The sequence below is a fragment of the Choloepus didactylus genome, chromosome 24 (assembly GCF_015220235.1).
Source record: "Choloepus didactylus isolate mChoDid1 chromosome 24, mChoDid1.pri, whole genome shotgun sequence".
Classification (NCBI taxonomy): Eukaryota; Metazoa; Chordata; class Mammalia; order Pilosa; family Megalonychidae; genus Choloepus; species Choloepus didactylus.
Genome location: NC_051330.1, coordinates 17,262,936 through 17,285,986, shown reverse-complemented (window position 1 = coordinate 17,285,986; position 23,051 = coordinate 17,262,936). Strand labels below are relative to the sequence as shown.

General features: G+C 41.5%; 1 protein-coding gene across 1 annotated transcript in view; it reads left to right on the top strand.

The window, feature by feature from the left end:
• IGF2R (insulin like growth factor 2 receptor) overlaps positions 1-23,051 on the top strand; it is a 124,913-nt gene that overhangs the window by 32,289 nt on the left and 69,573 nt on the right. Inside the window, exons 4-10 of the mRNA XM_037817891.1 lie at positions 546-644; positions 6,271-6,403; positions 10,272-10,401; positions 11,854-11,959; positions 15,448-15,601; positions 15,832-16,000; positions 16,868-16,971. Of these exons, the coding sequence (XP_037673819.1) occupies positions 546-644; positions 6,271-6,403; positions 10,272-10,401; positions 11,854-11,959; positions 15,448-15,601; positions 15,832-16,000; positions 16,868-16,971 (895 nt within the window). The remainder of the gene's footprint in view (positions 1-545; positions 645-6,270; positions 6,404-10,271; positions 10,402-11,853; positions 11,960-15,447; positions 15,602-15,831; positions 16,001-16,867; positions 16,972-23,051) is intronic.

Below are 23,051 nucleotides of genomic sequence, written 5' to 3'. Positions count from 1 at the left end.
CTCCCCGTGTCACTGAGCAAGGCTGTGGTTGACTCGTTTGGAACTGGCTCTTGGTCACCCAAGGGGCTGCCCTTGCATTTAGATGTCTGAAGGGAGGCTGATGCTTACTTAGCCCATTGTCCATTAGGTATATGGACTCTAGTTGGTTCCAGATGGGCCTCTTCCCTCCGCTCACAGGAAGCATGAGATCACATTTCTTGGCTTGGATTTTGTTAGCATTTGGTTAAGAGAACATTTGGCGTTGAAGGACTCTGAGGATTACTTCCCATGAGTTTACTGTACATAGTTAGGGCAGTGGAGCAGTTTTGGATCGTTATATTGAAATTCCAACATGATTTCGTGGAACTTTTGTCTCAGGGTTTTTGGATTTGGGAACTTCTTGATGACCTTGTTAACTAAAATGGCTGTGATTCCTTATATTTTTTTCCCTTTTTGTTGGTACTTTCTTCATTTGCGTTAGCCTTTACTGTGATTTAACTTTGAAAAAATAAAACCTTACATTATGTGGTATGGTAAATTATTTTGCTTATTTTTTTTTTTAATAGGGAACTCCTGAATTTGTAACTGCAACAGAATGTGTGCATTATTTTGAGTGGAGGACCACTGCAGCCTGCAAGAAAGACATATTTAAAGCTACCAAAGAGGTAACAAGTGGATGTTAAGGTTATCTGTTTGTGAAAGAAACTCTGGGGGCTTTAAGATTCAAATACTGATTCTAATTTTGGGATAGAAATCTTTTTTAGCTTTTAAGTTCCAGTTGGTCAAAGATACTATATGATTTAATTGTCAAAATTGTTCTGGATGGTTCTTATTTTTAGAACTGGGCATTTTAAATTTCACAGGATGTGATTCTTAGTCCAGATCAGAAATAAAATGTCTTACCCATACTTGGTTATTCTTGGTTTCTGTTGCTGTGTAAGTCAGTAAACTAAGTAACTTGGTGTGATTGAGCTCAGAGTATTTACTCTTTATAAAATGGTTTTTGACCCTGACTTCTTTATCCTCCTTTGCACTTGCCTTCTTCCCTGTGATACACTGCACTCTGATAAAGTTCCTTCTGCCTGTTTCGGTTGTCACGTCCCCCTCCTCAGTGTTGGAGTGGCTTCTGGATGCTCTCTGGATCCAGGCCAAGAGCCCCTACCCCTTAAATTCTTTGCCAGCTCATCCCAAAGACAACTTTACTGTTATCTTTCATTCCACTCTTTCTGTTCTTATCTGGGCAGCCTTCCTTATCTTGGTCAAGTCCTTGTTGGTGATGAATGAAGTGTCCTCTTCCACGGCCTTGAGCTTGTTCCTGTCTGTCAGCACACAGCCTCTGAAGCTGGTGCTGCCCTTTGACTTTCCCTGGCAATGGAGAGGAGCAGACTGCACTTGCCTCTCTGTTCTCTCTTCCAACCACCCCAGATCTTAGAGGTGGTTTCCTGTTGTCACCTAGACAACAATCTTCATTGATTATTTTCTTTTTTTTTGCATTAGTTTTGTTTTTAAGATTGAGTTCAAAGACCCTCTTAGGAGCTAGGAACTAGCAAATGATTGGTAATTTTTATTGATGGACTAATGCAGAGTAGTTTGAGAAGGACAAGAGGGGAGAAGTTGTTTTTTATAAATAAAACCCAATCTAAATTATAAATGGGTAAATTATCACTGATATTTCAAATATGGCAATTTATAAAAGAAAAGACAGTCTGATATGAAAGCAGAAGAGGCAAAATATTGCCTCCCAGAAAAGTTTGTAGGGAATTCTCAGTTAAAAAAAAATTTTTTTTTTGATGTGTAGAAAGAATGGAGGCCTAAGAAAATGACCTAGATAGTTATTAGGCAGTGGTTAAACTTACGTTTAACTGTTTGACCATAGCTAGTAGTGATTGGAAAACCATCTCAGAAAACTGAAATCCGTTTGGGGGGCAGGGGGTGGATGGGTGTGGCGGATCATCCTAGGGCATCCACTTAGCTGCACCTGGGAGCTTCTGGCCCAGACTCGAGCCTGAGAACCCAGAGGAACGTGCTTGCCTTCATTAAACCTGCCGACTTTGGGCCCCACACACATTCGCTTGGGCTTTGATCTCCAACCTGACAGTGATGCTCATTTTTCCTGTTTTATCTGAGTGTCCCCCTTACCTTGCTTTGCTGAATTGGCTCTTGTACCTTTCACCCACCTAGGAAAAAAAATGGCTTTCTTCAGCAGCAGCTGGTTTTCTATTTTCTTTGTGCTGTAGATCTGAAGTCTCCAAATTGTAGCTCATGGGTCCAGTCTAGCCCTGGGCCTGTTGTTGTACAGCCCTGGAACTAAGAACGGCTTTGACATTTTTAAAGGGCTGTCAAAAAACAAGAATATGTGACCAGAGGCCTTATGTGGTCCACAAAGCCTAAAGTATTTACTGTGTGGTCCTGAGTAGGAAAAATTTGCTGACTCCTGTTCTAAATGGTTTTGGTGAGAGTAGGGAGAGGTTTTCTCACAACCGTAAGGTTTAATTTCTCTTAGAATGTCATCTAAGCATAAGAAATGTTTGCAGTTTGGTTTTTGTAATCTATTTAGGAATGGTAGGCGGCTGGGGTCTTATTCATTCAGTTTTCATTTTATGTTTATTGAGAGACTATTGTGGGCTTAGCTTTAGGAATTTCATTATATTTTGGGATGATTATTGTCTTCAGGGAGCCCATAGACTAAATGTGTGGAGGACATGTCCATATTCATTACCTCAATTTTTTTCTGTAGTTGGGATAGATTAATTAGATTGGAAGAACTGAAAAGTATAGTAAATATAGTGAGTGCTAAAAAAGTAGTTGTCACCATTAGCAAATCATAGTAAAGCATATTCCCTTTATTCTTTGTTCAGTATGATTTGATTACTTTTGACAGGCTATGGTGTGATGACTTCAAAAAGTATATTAACTGTTTTATGTACCTGTAAATCACTCATCGTTTATTAAAAAAAAAAATTCAGGTTTGGTTTATTATCAGTCTTGCTTTCCATACCTTATTGATGTCTTCTTATCTTTTTCCTCCTAATTTTGCTTAAATTTAGAATGATCTGATGGACAACGATCATAGTTCCAAGCAGTACCTTTAAAAATTACCAGTATAAAAATACAAAAAATTACTGGTATAATGCGTGTTTGTTCCTTGGGTTTCAGTATGGTTTTCTTTTCCTTAAGGATATTTTAGATATTTAGATATTTTAAAGTATTTCCTTAAAACATTGTGGATGTTTGTCCCCTACCATAGTACTCTTGGGAGTACATAAAATTCAGAACTAGCGTGCCAGTATAGTAGTCTTACCAGAGCTGCATAAATAAGATTAATATACATAAAACAACGTTAGCAACATTAATGCTATGTGTGGTGTGTGAAGCTGGCCAACTACCTTCTTTTCCCCGACTGCTGAATTCCTTTGTACGAATGTCTCCTCTAGCTTATGGGGGCGGGAGGACTTTCACTCAGGCCTCCCCAGGAGCCTTGACTGTGTTTCCGATGCAGGCTGTGGTTCTGTGGAGTGTGTGTAGGCGTCTGTTTTATTCCCCCTTGGCGTAGGGAGATAGCCAGAAGTTGCTCCCAGCCCTGAGCTGGGGACCTGCAGGCCTCACTTACTCTGAGTCAGGTCTCTTAGGGAAGGAACTGAGCTGGTTTCTGGACTGTGGAGTTCTTTCTCAGGGGGCCCGATCTTTCCCTCTTGTGCTGTGTGACATCCTTGCTCCCTTTGCTTCCAACACTTCTCAGTTTGCTAACTGGAGAGTCGATTCTTATCTCCTGTCCTAATCAGTCCGCACATCCCTCCCCTCTTGAGTTGGTATTCCTGAATTATCTTCCTGTGAGGTGACGGGCTTCAGATTTGTGGGATTACAGACCCTTGTAGTTGCTTTTCACTGGAACCTGACTGCAGTCTGCAGTGACAGTCTTGTTTTATTTTAATGGCGTTTCTGCAGGCATGTAAGCTTGTACTCTGACCTCCTGACCGTGTTCCTATAATAGGCTGGTTGCTCTGTGGGATCGTGTCCTCGTGACACTGGAGGCTCCAGCCTCCTCAGCCGTCGGCTTGAACCACTGACATGTCTGACAGGCATTTTAGGTGACCGGAGACTTTGCTTTCAGGATATGGTTGAAATAGGTTCTTGTGTCCCCTGAGGCTTTGAGGAGGTGCGGTCTCATAAAGTTGTTTGATATAATCTGTCAGCTCTCTCTGAAGTCTCTGAAAAACAGGACTGGGGACAAAGATTAGTAGGTTAGAACATTCCTGCAGGTTTTATTGTATCTTTCTAGGAACAAGTTGAGAGCTTAATATTAAAGCAGGTAAATTTTGTAAATAGACCTGCCTGTGAACAGCTTCAATTTAGAAGGCAAAATTTTTAGGAAAATTTTCCATGGAAAGTGATAAAACTAACTAATTTGAAATGGATTGGAGAGAACATGAAGTTGTGGAAAAGTCCTTGGCAGGAGACAATTAAAATGATACCAGTGTATTATTTTGGAAATAAAATTATGGCGGTGTTTCACATAAAGACATAGCAGTCTTATTAACTAGATAACCATCTAGTCATCCATCTCTGGGCTTGAAAGCTTTGCCTTCAAAAATAGAACTTTTGAAGCCTAAGGTCTTACACACTGTAATGGGCTCCTTGACATTTTCAAAATAAAAGGCCACTAGTTCAAAGAGATGAACTAGTAGTCGTATCTTAGAATCACTTATGGATGGAGTAAGATGCCCACATGAGGAACTCATCTTCATATTTTATCATACAAATACTTCCTGAAATTCTAGGGATTGTCCTAAGACTTGGTTAGGGCTACATCAGTGGCAAAGCCCTGGACCTCAAGGAGTTTACATTCTCATTGGAGGAAACCGACACATAAACAAATAGTAGTACCTGATATTACACATCTAAGTGCTATGAAGTAAAATAAAGCAGGGTATGGGGATAGAGAGAGGTGGATACTGCTATTTTAGATCAAGAGGTCATAAAAGGCTTCATTAAGCAGGTGGCATTTCATCCGAGACCTGAATGAAGTGAGGAGGAGAGCCATGCAGTTACACAGGGAGGATGCTCCAGGTAGAGGGCACGTGGAGTTCCAAGGTGTTAAACTGCACCAAGAAGCCAGTGTGACTGAGTGGAGTGAGGGAGCAGGTGACGGGAGACAAAGCCTGGAGAGCCCTCATACAAGTGATGATGGCGAATACCAACAACAAAACACACTTCTGTCGGTTTGCCAGGAACTCTACTAAGGGCTTTATATATACTAACTCACTTAGTCCCTTCATTACAATCCTGTGAAGTTACTGCTGTAGTTATTCCCATTTGACACCTGAGGAAACTAAGCATGGAGACATTACATTTGCTCATGGTCAAACAGCTACTAAGTGTAAGAGTGATCTGTTCCTCGAGTCTGTGCTTTTGACCACGACTTATACTCTGTGCTTGGAGTTCAGGAGTTCAGGGGAGAGAGGTCAGGGCTACAGAGATGGATTTGGGAGTCACTGGCAGGTACCGAAATCCACAGCAATAGACGACAGCACCAAGGGAGTGAATGCAAACAGGGAAGAGGTCTGACAGGAAGCTGTGAAGCGCCTCTGCATTTAGAGTTAGAAGGAAGACCAGGCATGTTCCCTGGAGACTGAGGAACAGCAGGCAGTGGGGAAGAAGGGAAGCAAGTAACCTCTGAGTGGCCAGAAAGCAAAGTGAAAAGTGGTTCAGGAAGTAGGGAAAGATCAGTAGTGTAAGATGCCATTGTGAGGTGAAGGAAGAGGAAGACTAAGAAGTGAACCTCAGATCTGGCAACAAGGTGGTTTTGGTGGAGTGTGTTTGTGAGGGGGTGGTTGGTGGGTGTTGGGGGAGGATGGGCAGAAACCTCTTCAAGAGAGAACGAAGGAGAGGAAGAGGAGACAATGAGTGTGAGAAATCAAAGAATTTTGTGTAAATTGCAGAGGTATGGACGATAGCTGTGGGGGAGGTAGGGGCAAAGGAGGACATTTGTAAGATGGTAGATATCATAGCCTGCTGATGGCAATGGTCAGTAGAGAGGGAATCATTGGTGATGCAGATAAGAGGAGATGATTGCAGAGCACAGTCCTTGAACAAACGAGAAGAGAGATTAAAAACAGTATAGAGGAGCCGAAATATTTGTCAACCTTTGCTTTGTTGCTTTTGTCATTGGGGGGAGGGGTGGGCCTCATGGCCTGGTAGACCTCAAGGTGTGGAGATGGGAATTTAATGCCAATCCATTAGTCCCTCAAGATATGCATTGAAAACTCACCTTTTTCTCTTCCTGTCTTCTAGGTGCCATGTTATGCATTTGATGACCAGTTGAAGAAGCATGATTTAAATCCACTGATCAAGAGTAGCGGTGGTTATTTGGTGGATGACTCTGACCCAGATACTTCTCTGTTCATCAACGTCTGTAGAGACATAGGTCTGAGTCTTTGTGGTTGTGGGTAGTGGTGGTTAACAATTTCCTAAAAGGCGTCACTATCTTGGTTGGCCCTTCCACAGTTATTCCTGTGTGGATACCCATGCTGCTGCTTGGGTCCTCTAAGAAAGCATTGGTCCTGATAGAGGTTCTCTTTGCACAGCCTCACCCTATCTTCCCTAGGAAGTTCTGACTCCATGTACCAGCTGCCCATTTGTTCAGACTAATGGTCCTGTCCAATGTGTTCTCTCTGCCAGGCACTTTGGGTTTTGGGGGTTCTAAGTCAATCTTACTCCCAATGAGATGGAGAGGAGAAGGGATTTGGTATGCTGGGAGCTCTTAGCACAGATGAATGGAATGGGGTCAGATCTCTTGAGAGGGGCCATAGTGAGGAGGGTCTGTTGAGCCAAGGGTGTGTGCTGAAGTCCCTTGGCCTGCAGTTGCAGGCTGGGTAAAAGGGAGACACGGATGACCGAATCTTGGGCACTTGGCTATGATGCATATCTTGGCCCAGCTTGATGTCTTGCCTCGCTTTCTCTGTAGATACTGTCACTGAATATCTGTGAAATAAACCAAAGGTTCCAAACTGGCCTTTATCTAAAAGGAACCATGAGAAGTTTTACTAACCCTTGGCTTATTTTAACAGTGATTTCTAACACCTAGCTTTATGCTTTTCTCAAGGGCTATGAAATTGCTAGTACCATAGGCTAGGATTTGTCTTTCTGCAACGCTAGTAGTTCCTGTGCCATGAGTACATTTTGCTGGTGATTAATTAATCTGATTAACTAAATTAGCTAATTAGCTACAAGCTCATTTTTAGTGTTTTCCTTAAGTTCCCCCCCCACACACTATACATGATATTTAGAAAAATGGGGAAAAAATGAAAAATCTAATTCATGAGGGTATTGCCAGGTGGTAGGTTCATGAGTGTTAATTTCCAGTTATTCTTTAAATTTCACATCTATGTTATATATCATCTTGTTTGTAAATTACTTCTAAATAGTCTTAAAAATCAGTATACCACACACAGGGCTCATCAAAAGTGAGCAGCAATAATAAAAAAAAATTTTTGTGTCAGGTTATTAAGTTATTCATTTTTTTCTTTAAAGATGGCCTTTAATGTTCTTTTAGGAAAAGGCAGATAGATGAAGTCTTTGTCTTAAATGAGTCCCAATCAAACTTGACATTTTGATCACAAAGTCAATAAAGTTGACGAGTCTTATTGATTATTGAATTCTGAAATTATAGGCCATTCTGGTTTGGAAAACAGATCTAGATTTCTAGTGTTTTATTGTTTTGAGGATTGTCTAAATTCACTGGCTATTTTCAATTTGCTGGCAATTTGAGTTGAGTGTCAGTGACTTTGATTCACACAGAGATACCCAATTTTTAAAAAAAATTTTATATTTTTAAATTGTAGAATGTAACATATATACATAAAAGTGATAACTTTCCAAGTGCAATTTAACAAGTGGTTAGAGAGCAAATTTCAAGGATTATAGGTTACAATTCCACAGTTAACAGTTATTACCTTATTATGAAGCATAACATATATACAAAAATATAATGTCTTTCAAAGTATGATTTAACAGGTAGATATATAGGAAATTTCCAAAGTTATGAGTTATAGTACCATAGTTTCAGTTATTTCCTTATTGTGAAATATAACATACATACAAAAAGGCATAGCTTTCAAATTACAATTCAACAAGTAACCATGGAACAAATTTCAAAGGATGCTATGGGTTATAGTTCCATCATTTCAGTTCTTTCCTTCTAGCTATTCTAATACCCTAGCAACTAAGAAGAAGAAAATTACATAGAGAGTCAGTATTCATAATCCTTTGTTAAATTCCATCTTATCTGTTGCTACCCCTTCCTCTAGTTTAAACAGTTTCCCGATCTTCAGGGACGTCTAGGCAGTGACCACTCTAACCTGTTCATGTTGAAAAGGGGTGTCAACTTTATGAGCAAAGGGGACACATCTAGTTGATGTTCTTGAGGGGGCTGTTGCTTCTCGGTTTTGGGACTTAGCTGGCATAGGAACACTCTGAAGGATTTAAGTTTCTGATGAATAAATTTAGTGAGTAAAACTTTTATAGAGTCTCAGATAGGGATCCAGGTATTCTTTAAGATTTTGGGGACTACTGTTGACTTGGGCTTACCATATTATGGTCATTTGGCATATCTAGGTGAAGCTTGCATTAGAGTAACCTCCAGGACAACCTCTTGACTCTATTTGAATTCTCTTGGCCACTGAAATCTTATTTTGTTGCCTTTCTATTCCCCCTTTTGGTCAAAAAGGCATCCTCAATCCCTTGATGCCAGGGTCAGGCTCATTCCTGGAATCCATGTCCCATGTTGTCAGGAAGACTCATTCATCTTGGGGGTCCTGTCCCACATCGGTGGGGAGGGTGATGAATTTATTTGCATAGTTGGGCTTGGAGAGAGAAAGTCTACATCTGAGCAACAAAAGGTTCTCTGGAGGTGACTCCTAGGCGTAATTACAGGTGGGCTCAGCCTCCTCTTTACAGCCGTAAGTTTTACCCAAGCAAGCCTCAGTATAATTAGAGCTTGACTTATAAAGAAGTGGGTTCCTAAGTTCACATAGCATATGTTATAACCATGATAATCCTAGATGCCCAGTTTTTACCCAGACTTTCTCTATCTCCAGGAAATTACCCTGAGCTTCAATCCAAGTTTGAAAGGGATCACCAAAGCCTCATGAATAGTTTTAGGTTTGCTACCATATGCTCAACTCCTTGCCTGTTAATTGGCACACACCTCACGTTTTGCCTTAAATAAACCAAGTGGTCTATCGAACATTGAGTGAGGACAGGTATCCTCACAGCAAATACTGTATATGGAGTACAGCAGTCCATTGAGTGAAATTTCCTGGTACCACTCTATATTTGGATGGAACGAGTGTTAAAGGTCCGCTTTCCCATCCATTAGGTTATGGCAAGCTGGAGAATATTTGATAACCACCCCCCCCTTCAATTGTAAGGCAGTTAAAGCACAAGGGCAATGATGTCATCCACTCATTCATATGCAAAATAGTTTTTGAACCCTTACTATGTACAGGCACTAATCTTGACCTTGGATATACATCATTGATCACACTGAAGTTCCTTTAGTGGTGGAGCTTAGAGTCAAGTGGGAGAAGACACATAGTAAACAAGTAAACTCTATAATATATACAGTATTGGGTGCGATGCATGCCAAGAAATGTAATGCAGGGTAAAGGGAAACAATTCTAATAGTAGTGGTATCGTGTGTTGCAATGATTCTAAGTTCTCTCAATATATTCTTTTCTTTAATCCTCCAGACCTGTGGGGTAGCAAATAAGCAATTGAAGAGTCCGTAGTTAGATCAAAGTTAGAGAGTAAGTGGTAGATCTCAGGTTTGAACTCAAGACTCTTGAGTTCTTTCCACTAATCTAATCTTCCACTAATCTATTTTTGTCTGCATTTTCTGGCCTGCTCAGCTAAAGTTAGTATATCTCTAGGAGAAGGTGGGGTACATTCCTTAACTCTAAAGGACATAATAGTCACCATTTATTGGGCATGCGTTATACACCAGGTGCAAAGTGAGTGTAAAACAGACATTCTCCCTGGGCTTCTGGCAGCTCTGCAAGGTGGGTGCTCTACTCACTTTGCAGATTAGAAAAATCATGCTCGGAGAGGTTGATGGTGTGCCCGGGTCTTGGAATGGGATCTGGTCTCAGTGGTTTGCTTCCAAGCCTGTACTATCTCATACTACTTAGAGAAACTTTAAAAACATTTTTTAAAGGGACCCTGGACCAAAGGGTAAATGGGATTTCCGCTGCTGAGATGTAATCTGGTTCTAGGCGATGTGTAATTTTTTACAGATTCACTACGTGACTCGAGTCTCCAGTTGCGTGCCTGTCCCTCTGGCGCTGCTGCCTGCCTGGTGAAAGGCAACCAAGTGTTTGATGTTGGCCAACCAAAAGAGGGGCCGAAGCTGGTGAGCAAGGACAGGTCAGTGTGGGGCTGCCACTGCCGCTAGTGTTTGTAATCATCAGCAAGAACCTGCCTTCCCAGGTTGCTGCAGAGAACATCTCTTTTCAACAAGGGCTTGATACAGTTAGTTAGAAGTTGCAAAATTACAACTTCTTATGTGTTTGTAAGATAATTGGTCGTTGCTGTGAAGTCACATGGGCTGGTTTGCTTGTTGCTTCCCATGTAATTGTCCCTTATAGAAGTAAAACTGTATTATATATTAATCCATTACATAGTCTCTATGTGATATATTTAATGACATAATACTTACCTTAAGGGACACTCTGGTATTTTCCGTAACATCTACAACATTGATTTTGTGCCCGTAGCTCTCTGTAATTTGAAAAGCACTGACCTAGAGGGCGTGCAATGGGAGGGGGCCATTTGCTAGAATCTTCCAGAGAACAGAGTTTCCTAATGGTGTGTGGTGGACCCCTAAATCCCAGTGAGGGGTTGTTCATTCCATGCCATAAGCACTGCTGTTTGCATATATTCTCCTACCATTGTATTTTCACTTAGCAGAAACATTCTTTATTTGGTGGATCACACATGGCCGTGTCCCGAATTCATATCAGGGATTTTGTTGTCTCCTGATTCCACGTGCCTCCTGTATGAGCCTCCTCGCGGGAGTCTGTGGCGTGTCCAGTTGTGTGTGGAATGGTGTGCAATTAGATTGCATTTCTGTCCATAGGGAACATCAAGGCAGATGATTTCTGTATGTGTGTGTGCCAAGTGACAAATGGGTGATTCTGGGAGGGTTTGAGAGTTCTTACAGACATTTGGGGCACTGAGCAGAGAGCTCGAGCTTGCCTTCGGAGAAAACGGAGTTCACTCTGTCTTCAGTTGTCCTTGCAGCCTGTGCAGCAGGGACAGTAGTCTCATCCCACAGCGAGAGGAGGGTCCAGGGTGCACCTCGTCGCCCTGGCTCACCAGGTCTCTGGGCAGCGGTGGAGCACTGTGGTTCTCTGACTGCTGGGTGTCTTCAGGATAAAAGAAAGATCTTTGGCTGCACTTGGAAGTTGTTTAAAGAGGAAATGCTTATGTAGCCTTGTGGGCCCAAAACACGTTTGACCTGCTTGTCTTTGTTTGTTTTGCTTTGTTTTGTCAGATCATTTACAGTTTTTTTTTAAATGCTCAGCTTTTGTTAGTGTTTCAACTTTGCATCTTGTTGGTTTTATTTATTTTTTTTTATGGCAATACCTAAGTCATACAATATGCATTAGAGTCGACGTTTACATTAATTCTTTCAAATGGAAATGAACTAAAGTTATTTTATGCTATGGCTTCTTTATACTTTAATGTTGCTTTTTTTTTTTTTTTTTTTTGCTAACTCCCCGATCCCCAAGTGAATGTGCTGGATGTTCAGGGTAACAAATGAAATTCAAGGCCATTGATAGCTTGGAAATCATCTTTTCTCAATGTGTCTTCCAGGCTTGTCCTGAGTTATGTGAAAGAAGGGGCAGGAAAGCTAGACTTCTGTGATGGTCACAGCCCAGCAGTGACAGTTACTTTTGTTTGCCCTTCGGAGCGGAGAGAGGTACGTGACTTACAGTGACTTCCTCTGTAAGCTGGGGCTGCCTGGGTGGACAGAAGTTTGGGTTTGGGACAGGGCGTGCGGGTGGTGCACCACTGGAAGCCCAGGAGAAGGTGCGTTTACTGGGGTAGATTCTGCGGGCTCTGCTTTTCCACAGTACCCTGAAGGAGGGGCCTCTGCGTATCTTATTGTGGGATGGTGTTTTGTTCTCACACTTCGTGAGGTGATTTTCAGGGGTTCATGGACAGATCTTTTTTTTTTTTTTAATTTGAATAGTTATTCTGATTTTAATGAATATTTAAAAACCATGAGTATAGTCTCAAACCTGTGATTTCACGGATATTACTGCTTCGGAGGAGGCAAGTTAAAAATAGTTAATTGGTTTACAGAAACACATTAAGGCATGAATAGTACAGCTGGTATGCAGACATGGTAGAAACCAGGGGATACTGATCTAGGAGAATTACAGCCAGAAGGAAGCTTTCCGCAGTCTTACCTCCCCTCCCTTCTTCCCTGGTTCTGTCCCCACTCCCCTCCTCGCTGCCTGCCCCCCTCACTTACACTCAAGGCAGATCTAGAACTTCTGTCGTCTGGCTATTTATTAAATTTCTAGCACTAAGTTGTCCAATCCTTGATGGTAGAGAGTGGGTCTTGCTCGGCAGCACCTGCACATGGCAGTTTGCTGTTTTGGGGTTTTACTTTTGGGGTTGCTGCACAGAAGGCGGTCATTCCCCAGGGAGGAAGCGGTGGGGTTTCCCTTTTAGTTATTTCTGCCTTTATTGTTAGAGAATGAAGTAGGAGGAGCTGAATTCTTTTGCCAGAGAGCCACACACCCCCACCCCCAAACAAATGTGGAATTTGCTCTGATTTCATGCTGGCAGTTGGCCTGTTTTCACGTGGGCAGGATATGGACACAAAAGCCCGATCATGGCTCGGCTTTCCCGTTTATGTTCCTAGCCTTCAGCTTGGTGAAGCCCCGACTGACCAAGAGTTGAAATTAGCTCTGACTATGAATGTTGAAGAATGTTCATGTATGCTTTTTGTATGTACTTACAGATTGAAATAGAAATCTTTTAAGATCAAAGAGACATTCTTAGCTAGTAGTGGTCTTTTGTGTGTTCCTTCCTACCCTCCACCACCCTGTATTCATTTTATATGATCACACTGAAGAGAATTGGGATCTTTCCTCCTCTCTCCTCCGTCGGGTAGGAGGCATCCATTGCTATTAGAGGAGGCCGCCGGTCTGTTATTAGTGGAGCTAGAGGTTCCATTTCAAGGTTAATTGTTCACTGGGCAGACCTCGTGTTAAATGTGCTTAGACACCCTAACGCTCTGAAGGTTTATTTAAGCATTTACGTGGGCTCACTGAGCACTTTTAGGTGTTGGTATTTCTGTAAACATTCACTTTGTCATATACGTCTTTTTGTAAAAGCTTTATTGAATTTACATACTGTCTAATTTACCAGTTTAATTACAATTCAATGGTTATTAGTATATTGACAGAATTGTGCAAGTATCACCACCATATAATTTTAGAACACTTGCATCCTCCCGAAAAGAAACTTTATGCCCATTTGCGGCCACTCCCCATTCCCACCCCCGGCCCCTGGCAACCGTGTATCTGTCTTCTGCCCTTATCGATTTGCCTTTTCTGGACATTTCATGTAAATGGAATCATACAGTACGTGAGCCTTTGGCGTCTGGCTTTTTTCACTTTGCACTCTGCCTTTCATCACTGTATGTCAGATGGCACTGGGCCAAGTGGCTAGATGCATTGATTCTGAGTCAGGCAGAAGAGGGTTGGACTTGCAACTCTGAAACTTAGCAGTAGTGTGACCTATTTGTTTGCAAACCCAGCACTTAGTACCGTGTGGAATGAACGATCCCTAGGGCAACACAGCTTTGCTTGGTACTAAGACCAGTGAGACGCCTCCTAAAGATGATTAAAAAGACAACCCTGGCACTGCAAGGAATAGTGACCTCATCGCCATCTTTCACAGTTCACACCCACACGAGCCTCAGAGCTCAAAAGTTTGTCAGAGCAGTTCTCCAGGAGCAACGTGGCAGGATCCATGTTTGCGGTTAGTCACAGCCTGGCTGCACCAGGAGCAGGAGCTGATTCGAGCTCTAGACCTGGTAGTGTTCAGCTGTGTAGGCCCCAGCACCCTTTGGCAGTCTTACAAAAGGGGTTATCAACCGTCTTCAGATGTGCATACGTGTGGCGATTTCATTCCGCTTCGAGGTTCTTCTCGTCCGGGTTAAATACCTCTGATTTAAAGGAATGAACGGACCATGCAGCCATCATGAATCGTGATTGCTGAGATTGTAATGGTTGTCAGATAACACCGAGTTCAAGATGGAACTCTCTGGCTGAAGCTTGAGTGTAGGTGTGTGCCTAAAAGGTGATTGACTTAAGTCACATGATTGAAATGAATTAGGGGCAATAACACTGAGGAAATAAAATAAAACAAACAGGAGCAGAAATTGTAAAACCCAATAGCCTATCTTTAAACATTTTTTGTTGTGGTTACATATGTGCTACATAATTTTTTGTACACTTTGAAAAAGTATGATTCAGTGGCATTAATTACATTCACAATGTTGTGCAATGCCGTCATCACAACAATCTATTTCCAAAACATTTCCATCACCCCAAATTAAGCAGTAATTCCCCATTGCCTCTTTCTCTCTAGCCCCTGATAACCTGTAGTCCATTTTCTGTCTCTATTAATTTGGCTATTCTAGCATAGTTCACTTTAAGTGGAATCATACAGTATTTGTCCTTCTGTGTCTAGCTTATTTCACTTAGCATAATATCTTCAAGGTTCATCCTTGTCGCATGTATCAGAACTTCATTCCTTTTTATAGCTGAATAATATTCCACTGTGTTTATACCACATTTTGTTTATCCATCCATCTGTTGATGGATCTCGGGTTGCTTCCACCTTTTAACAATTGTGAATAATGCTGCTATGCACGTTGATGTACAGATATCTGTCCGAGTCCCTGTTTTCATTTCTTTTGGGTATGTACCTAAGAGTGCAATTGCCAGGTCACGTAATAATTCTATGTTTAACTTTTTGAAGAACCTCCAAGCTCTTTTCCATAACAGCTGTCCAGAAACCTATAATTGAGCCATTTTTAAGCATGGAAAATCATCATGAATTTTTTTTTATCTGAATATATATTCTTTTTGTTGTTAAAATTTTCTCAGTGTGTAATTTCAGTTTTTATTTTCTCTTTAGCCCATTTATTACATGGAAGAATTCAAAAAATATTTCCAAGAAGTTAGAAATACATATTTTTTCATTTTGGTTAAGAATACAAGCTACCAGATTAAGAACCAACAAGGACAAAAATGTATTTTAAAAACAATTGATTAAAAATTGTTTTTAAAATTTTACATTTATTTTACAATAAATAATTTATTTAAAGTCATTTAAAAAAGTTTTTAAAAATGTATTTTGCTCCTTTCGAATCGTTCCCCATAGGGCACCATTCCCAAGCTCACTGCCAAATCCAATTGCCGCTACGAGGTTGAGTGGATCACAGAGTACGCCTGCCACAGAGATTATCTGGAAAGTAAAGCCTGTTCCCTGAGCAGCGAGCAGCATGATGTCTCCATTGATCTTCACCCACTCACAGGTGAAGGGGCACTTCCCAGTCTTCACTCCTTCTGGTGCTGTGTGGCACTAAGGGGCCTGAGGGAAGCCGGAGAGCAGGGCTGAGTTAACCCCTGCCATGGCATGGAGCGGATTGTCATCTGAGCTGGCATTTCGGAAATCGGGATTGAAGTTTGACAAAAGTGTGGCTACAACTTTCTGACATTGATATGACAAGGCCTTTTCTCATACATTTTCCTCCCCTTTCTTTAGCTCCATTCTACACCTCAGATGAAAAAGAATATGTTTTTTATTTGAACGTCTGTGGGGAAATTGGAGCTCAGGTCTGTGGTAACAAGAAAGACGCAGCTGTTTGCCAGGTGAAAAAGACTGATCGCTCTCAAGTCAAAGTGGCAGGAAAATACCAGAATCAGATGCTCCGGTACGTAAACAGCCTCTGTGTCATTTTGAGGTGCTTTGTGTATATTCTTCTGAAGAGTAGCCCACTCCCCTCATCTTCTTCTTCCTTCTGTTTTAAGTACAGGAAAATCAGTTTCAGCCAACATTCCTTCCCTTTTAACTTAGACAAGTTGCCGTTTATCACTAAACTAACAGTTGGGCATTTTTCCTGGCTTTCCCACTACATATGAAAGTGCTTTTGTTAAAACTGCTCGTTTTATAAATTTATTGTTTGTAAGGTTATAAGAAAGTTATTAATTTACTTTTATAGTTAATGTGGTTTTTATATATAATTTCAAAATTTGTTTTTTGAGGAATTTCATTATTGCTCTGGCAGTGAGAGTCTGAAATACCATTAGCATAAAAATTTTAAATAACTAAAAGAATTCATTCAGTGGAATTCTCATGGCCCTTCACTTGGTAGTTATAGCCACAAAAGCATTATGAAAATGTAGTCCTCTGTAAGTAAGATTGCCCAGAATCCCTAAGTCAGATTGTGTTTATGGCAGTTGCCGGGAAAGCTATGTGATTCTGGGACATTATTTATTTTGTATGAAATCCAAAAGTGAGAGCAAGAGGAGAGAGTCTCTTTGTGCTCACAGTAAAACCTTTAACTCTTTTTTTTTTCCAGCCAGTTATTACTTTGAAGTAAAAGGATGACAAGCCTGTACATTTGGAACTCATTTCCTTGAGATGTTTTCCCCCTAGCTGGCTAGAGAGTTTGCTGTTTTATGTCAGTAATGATTTGTGGATGATTGGCAAAAGACTTAATGTATACATTTTAAAAAAATGTCAGTTTCTCTCTTGGTTCTATCCAATATATGTATATGTGTATATTCACAAAATCTAGATACTCTGATGGAGACCTCACCTTAATCTATTTTGGAGGAGATGAATGCAGCTCAGGCTTTCAAAGAATGAGCATCATAAACTTTGAATGCAATAAAACCGCAGGTGAGTGTACACACTGGGCTTTAACACAAGCTCTTTGAGTTGATGGGCGCACGTGTGTGAGTGTTTGTGTGTGTTCTTGGAAGTGGAACACTGAGTGAGGCAGTTTTTTGGAGCAATCAGATGTCCTCCTTTGGAACTGGTCAGCAGTAATCCCCAGGCTGCGTTTTTCTGTTGTAATGGGTAAAAGTGCCCCCTCCCTCCTTGTCGACACACACATCCTGTTTCCATTTTCCTCTCTTCTCCATGTTTATTTTGGGAAGGGGCCCAGTACTGGTCTTTGCTGGGAAAGAGCATCTGTCTTGAATTTTAGTTGACACTTTATAAAGTGAGTGCAATTACAGCAGGTTGAGTTTACTCCCCAACTTTGTTTCCGGGGGTGGCTTCTTCTTTTAGGTAGTAAGTTTCAGGATAACCCCTGCCCCCTCCTCCCCCTTTTTTTTCTTTCAAAGTGGTGGTTCTTGTTGTGCAGTTACGATTTGGGGAGTACAGGATGTTGCAGGGCAAGTTTAAGTTATAATTTTGTTTTCTTCTGAGCAATTACGAAAAGCTTCCTTGAAGGCACAGGGGCATTGGCATTTCAAAAAACTCTGCTATATCCTTGTCTGGGAGATTTTAGACACAGTTTGCGTCTTTAAAGAGGTGATGGGATTCCGTCTTTGACCTCTGAGCTGTTACCCAGGCGCCTTCCCCCACCCTCACTTTTGACACAGCCATGCCGGAAGCCTGGGTTGGATTTCAGTCCCAGTCTGTATCTCTGGCACCACTGCACCTGGCTGTCCCATTCCTGAGGTTCTTTCTGGTCCTTCATTCTTTTGACAGTTTGGTCATGGGGCAGATTTCTAAATGATTCACTGAACTGTGCTGTAGAAACTTTGAGTGTAATGGTGAAGAAGAGGTCACCAAGCGTTCTGATTTTAGTATCCCTCTCTAGTGAACTTCCTAATGGAGCCTAGGAAATGCTGATGGAAATGCTTTAGGTGAAAATGTTCCATTTACTATGATTGTTACATTTGCCATTAGGGTGCCTTGTTTGCAGAAATCCTTTGTTGCGGTTTCAGCTCTCTTTACTCCTTCACCTGGCCTCCAGTCTTGCATTGTAATCTGTTTGCTGCACCTGTTTTTAGTTCTCAGTTGGTTCATTCAACAAACACTCGAGTCGTACCTATTAAACTTAGACTCTGCCAGGCCCACGGATGCCATAATGAATGAAAGGCGTTTATAGACAGGAAGTAGAGAGAGATGTGGAGAATGGTGATTCTAGTACAGGGTAGAATGTACTAAAATAGAGCTCCTGTTGCATATTATCACCCTTGTGCTTTATCAGGAGAGCGGCATGTCATTCTGGTCTGGGAGCTGGGATAGGCAATGGGGATCAAGGCAGTTAAGACAACGTTGCCAAGAGGAGCTGGTGCTTGAGCTGAGTCTTAGAGATGAGTAGGAGTAAGTCAGGCACATGGATGGTGGCTGTGAGGCCAGTATTCTTGGCAGAGGGAACAACTCAGGCAGAGGCAGGGATTTGGCTAGCCGTTAGCAGGTCCATAAAGCTAAGTATTCAGAGCATGAGAACATGGCTGAAGGTGACCCTAGAAAGGTGACTGGGGCAATATCATGAAAAGCCTTGTATGGCTTACAAAGGAATTTGGGCTTGATCTCAAAATCAGTAGGACGTCTCAAGGATTTTAAGCATGGTTTGGACATGAATCTGACTTCTGAATGACAAAAATCAGAGTGACCTTCGGATGCATCTCCCATCTTCCCTATTGTTTGTTTGTTTTCTTTACTTTTTCCAAGACTTGCTTTTAGGAGACCATCTCCGAATGACACTCCTGCTCTGTGCCCCTAGTCCCTTGGAATGGAGCTCACTTCTTACTCCAGGTCTCCAGACCTTTAGGTACTGGTGCTTGGCTGTGCCTTGGCATTCTTGGTGGGTCGGCGCCATACCCTGCCTCCTGTTTCACCCAGGTCTCCCCATGCTCCCCTGCTTTGCTGTGCTGCTGTCAGTCAGGCTTCCATGAGCCACGTCGCCCTGACCTCCTTAGCCCTGTTCTTTTCAGGGCCTTTTATTAATGACTTGCCTCATTGAGAGTGTGCCAACTTCATTCAAGGGTACTGGGAAGATGGTGCCAGGGCAGCTAAGGCCCGCATGAGACAAGGCTTGAAAAAAATCCCAAAGACCATTTTGCTCCCCTTTTTACTTTTTATTAGAGAATTTTTCAAATATATAAGTAGAAAGAACATTATGACAAAAAGTCATACACCCACCGCTGAGATCAGCAATCGTTAACATTTTGCCAAATTTACTTCCTTTTAACTGTGTGTCACTGACAAATCATAAAGCTCCACCCCAACTCTGAAAATAGGATATTCCTTCATGTAACCTCTGAAACAGTCCTGCACCTGATGAAATTAACGATAATACGCTAGTATCAAAAAAGTCTATATTTTGCTAGGCTATTTTTGTGATGTTTGTAACAAGGTGACTGGACGTTTAGATGTTAGGTATTTTTTGGAAGGATTTTAAGCATCCTCTGAGGCAAGAGTTGTATTATAAAATATTTAAGATTCCTTCTAGCTCTGTGGTGTAATGCTCCAAAAACCTTGGAGCAACCAGTATGCACTATAAAACGATTTCATTATTACTTCATTTGAATTTAAATTTAGAGAAATTTAAATTCTAGAGAAAGTCCCTGGGTAGATTCTGTTTATTGGGTAAATGTAATGTAATTTGATTGTGAATGTGTGTTAATTGGCCATGTAATTTAATGTAACGTGTTTTAAAGTTTAACTTAGATCTCCAGAAATTACTTATACTTATGAATTTAGAGTTCATAGGTTTTCCAAATACAAAGGTACATAAATTTAGTCTTTTAGCCAAAATGTTTTTTTGCCATTTGTTTCAGTAACTTAAATGTAGTTTGATGTAATGTGATGCCTTATTATTGGTGACCTGTTAAATTAGGGCATTAGATAGTCCTTTGGAGAGAGTAAAATGTATTAGGATAGGCTGATTAAAAACTGCCTGCAAATTTAAGTGGTTCAGTGGTTTATGTCTCATGTCACAGTTCAGTGTGTGTTACTGGGGCCTGGGGGTGGTTGTCCAGGCACTCAAGCTCTTTTTCCATCTGCTGCTTCCATCTTTAACACTTGGCATGCAAGGTCTCTGTGGAATGCGAACAGCAATTTATTTTTAAAAAATGTACCAGAATGGAGTTGCATGGCCCTGACCTAAATACAGGCAGGCTGGGAAATGTAGTTTAGCTGTGTGTCTAGGAAGGAAATTAAACCCGTTTGGTACATTGGGAGCATTGTCTTTGCCATGGAGAGGAATGGCGGCGGGAGAGCTCCTTGGTACTCCATTGGAAAACTCCCCTTTCCCTTGAGCTGGTCATGGAATCCAAATTCCGGGAGGCCACCTAGATTTGCTGCGGGGAGCTACCATGGGGATGAAGAGCCAGGCTGCGTGACCGAAGGGAGAGATTGTGAAAAGTCGAAGCTCTTAGTGCTGATGGCTGGACGGAAGCCTTAGGCGCCAGGGACGGTGAGCCCGAAGGCAAAGCCCATGAGGTATAAAAGCAACCAGAGACAAATGGGGTTTGGTAGAGGGGAGTCATGGCCCTCTGTTCTGCTGAAAGTCTTTGAGAAATTAAATACTACGGTTAAGATGCATGCTGAGTGGCGTTTACGGCGGACTTGCCCTGTAGAACCAGTTCCCAAATTCAGGATGGGTGCTGGAACCATTCATAGTATTATTTAATCTTTGTCACCTTATCAAAAACGAGTGCTTTCAGGTTTGCAGAAACACAATTCTTTTTCAAAATAGTCAAATACGAATCCAGTAGGAGGGAACTGTATGTAAGCTATGTGGGTGAACTGGAAAGAGAGACAAGTGAGCTGTTCTGTTTCTTCAAGAGAATGGCTCAAAGCACTTACTGCTTTGAGAAAAGAAGGGAAAGGGAAAGACTGAGACTGAAGGCTGGGAGGTATTCCTTGTGGCTGAGAGTGGGCTCTGCAGCCAGGCTTTCTGGGTTTGATTCCTGGTTCCTCTACTTTCTAGCTGTGAAACCACAGACATGTTATTTAGCCACCCTGAATCTACAAAATGGGACTAAAATTGTACCTATGCCATGGGATTAAAGATGTAAATATTCAAAAAGCACTTAAGACAATGCCCACTTTTGTGCAGCTGCTGATCCTTGCAAAGCCCATACTTAGATGAGCTAGTGAGAGTGAAGGGCTTAGCTTGGTGGCTGGCTCAGATTTTGCTGAGTACAGGGTAACTGCTTTTGCTTTTATAATCATCATGAAGATAACATCAAAGACCTAATAGAAATTGCAATTGAAACATCATGTATCCTTGGTACAGAATATCGTTTCTCTTTCCCTTAGAACACTGCAACTCAGAACACCAAACCTCAAGAAAAGCAACTAACGTAGAAGGTCCAGAGAAGGATTATTAAAACCATCGAGGGGTGGGAAAAGGAGCCATAGGCCAGCAATCTAGCAGCTTGGAAGAGTCAGGGGAAAGTATTTCTAGTAAGGGTGAAGTCAGTGAAGTTCACTAAATCACAGGCTCTGTGAAATGGGGAAGTGGCCCAGGAAGGATCTGGTTTTCAGCCTATTGGGAGCTGAACTGTTCCAGCTACTAGATAGGAAACCTGGAGCTCACTCTTAGGGGTGGAGGAGGAGACCACTGAGTTGAGTAGGACACTAGAGACGAATTTTCTGATGAATTCATTGAATACTGGTGCCATTTGGAGAAACGCCTCCAGCATTTCGAGGGAGGCTGTCATAGGATCCAAGCCTTTTAGAACTGGGAGAGACTCTCGGCTCGATCCACTCCTTCATTTTGATTTTACAGATGAGTCCCAGGGAACTCATCTTGCTCAAGGTCACATCATTAGTCACTGGTGTTCCTGGAACTAGAGCTCTGGGCTCTGTCCTCCTTTCAGAAATCCATAATTTTGTCAGGCAGTGAATCCCTGCTCTGTGGCCCTGAGCCTGGTGGAGGCTAACCACAGCCCGGGGGCAGAGGCCTGCTTTGCTGCTCACATGTTTCTCTTTAGTATTTTTTTTCTCTCTCATAGACTATATATTTTTTAGAGCAGTTTTAGATTTATAGAAAATTGAGCAGAAAGTACAGCGTTTCCCTACACCCACTGCCCTTTTACATACCTATTTATATTTATTTTTATTATTTTTATTGAGTTTCATATTAATCAGGGGAGACTCTTGATTGAAAGGTCTTTTTTTAAATATAGCTTTCTCTCTCTCTCTCTTTAAAAAGCTGTTTTATTCAAATATATTCACACACCACACACCCCATCCAAACTATACAATCATGGCTCACAATGTAATCACAGAGTTGTATATTCATCACCACAATCAATGTTAGAACATTTTCATTATTCAAAAAAAAAAAAAAAAAAAACCCAAACATCCCATACCTCACCCTCCCACCCCCAATTATTGATCCCTAGCACTTGTGTGGTACATTTATTAGAGTTAATGAATATTAAAATATCACTGTTAACTGTAGTCCATAGTTTGCATTAGTTGCATTTCTCCCATATACCACCTTTGTTAACACCTTGTAATAGTAACATATATTTGTTCAAATTCATGAAAGAACATCCTTTTACTTGTACTATCAACATACATAGTCATCATCCACAACAGGGTTCGCTGTTTTATACAGTCCCGTTTTATCCTCCATCTTTCCTTCTAGTGACATACACGACGACCCTAAACTTCCCCTTTCAACCACGCTCACATACAAAGCTCCGTGCTGTTAATTACACCCACCGTGATGTGCACACCCATCATTAACATCCTGCCTTAATGTGGTACGTTTGTTAACAGTCGGTGAACCAATATTGATATGGTTTTATAACTAAAATCTATAGTGCCTGTAGTTTACATTAGCGTTCACTTTCTGTGTTGGGCAATCTATGGGTTTTGACAAATGTGTGATGTCACGTATGCACCATTACAGTACCATACAGAATAGTTTCACTGCCCAGAAAATGCTCTGTGCTCCACCTCTCCTTGCTCCCTCCTCCCGAACCCTTGCAACCACTCCT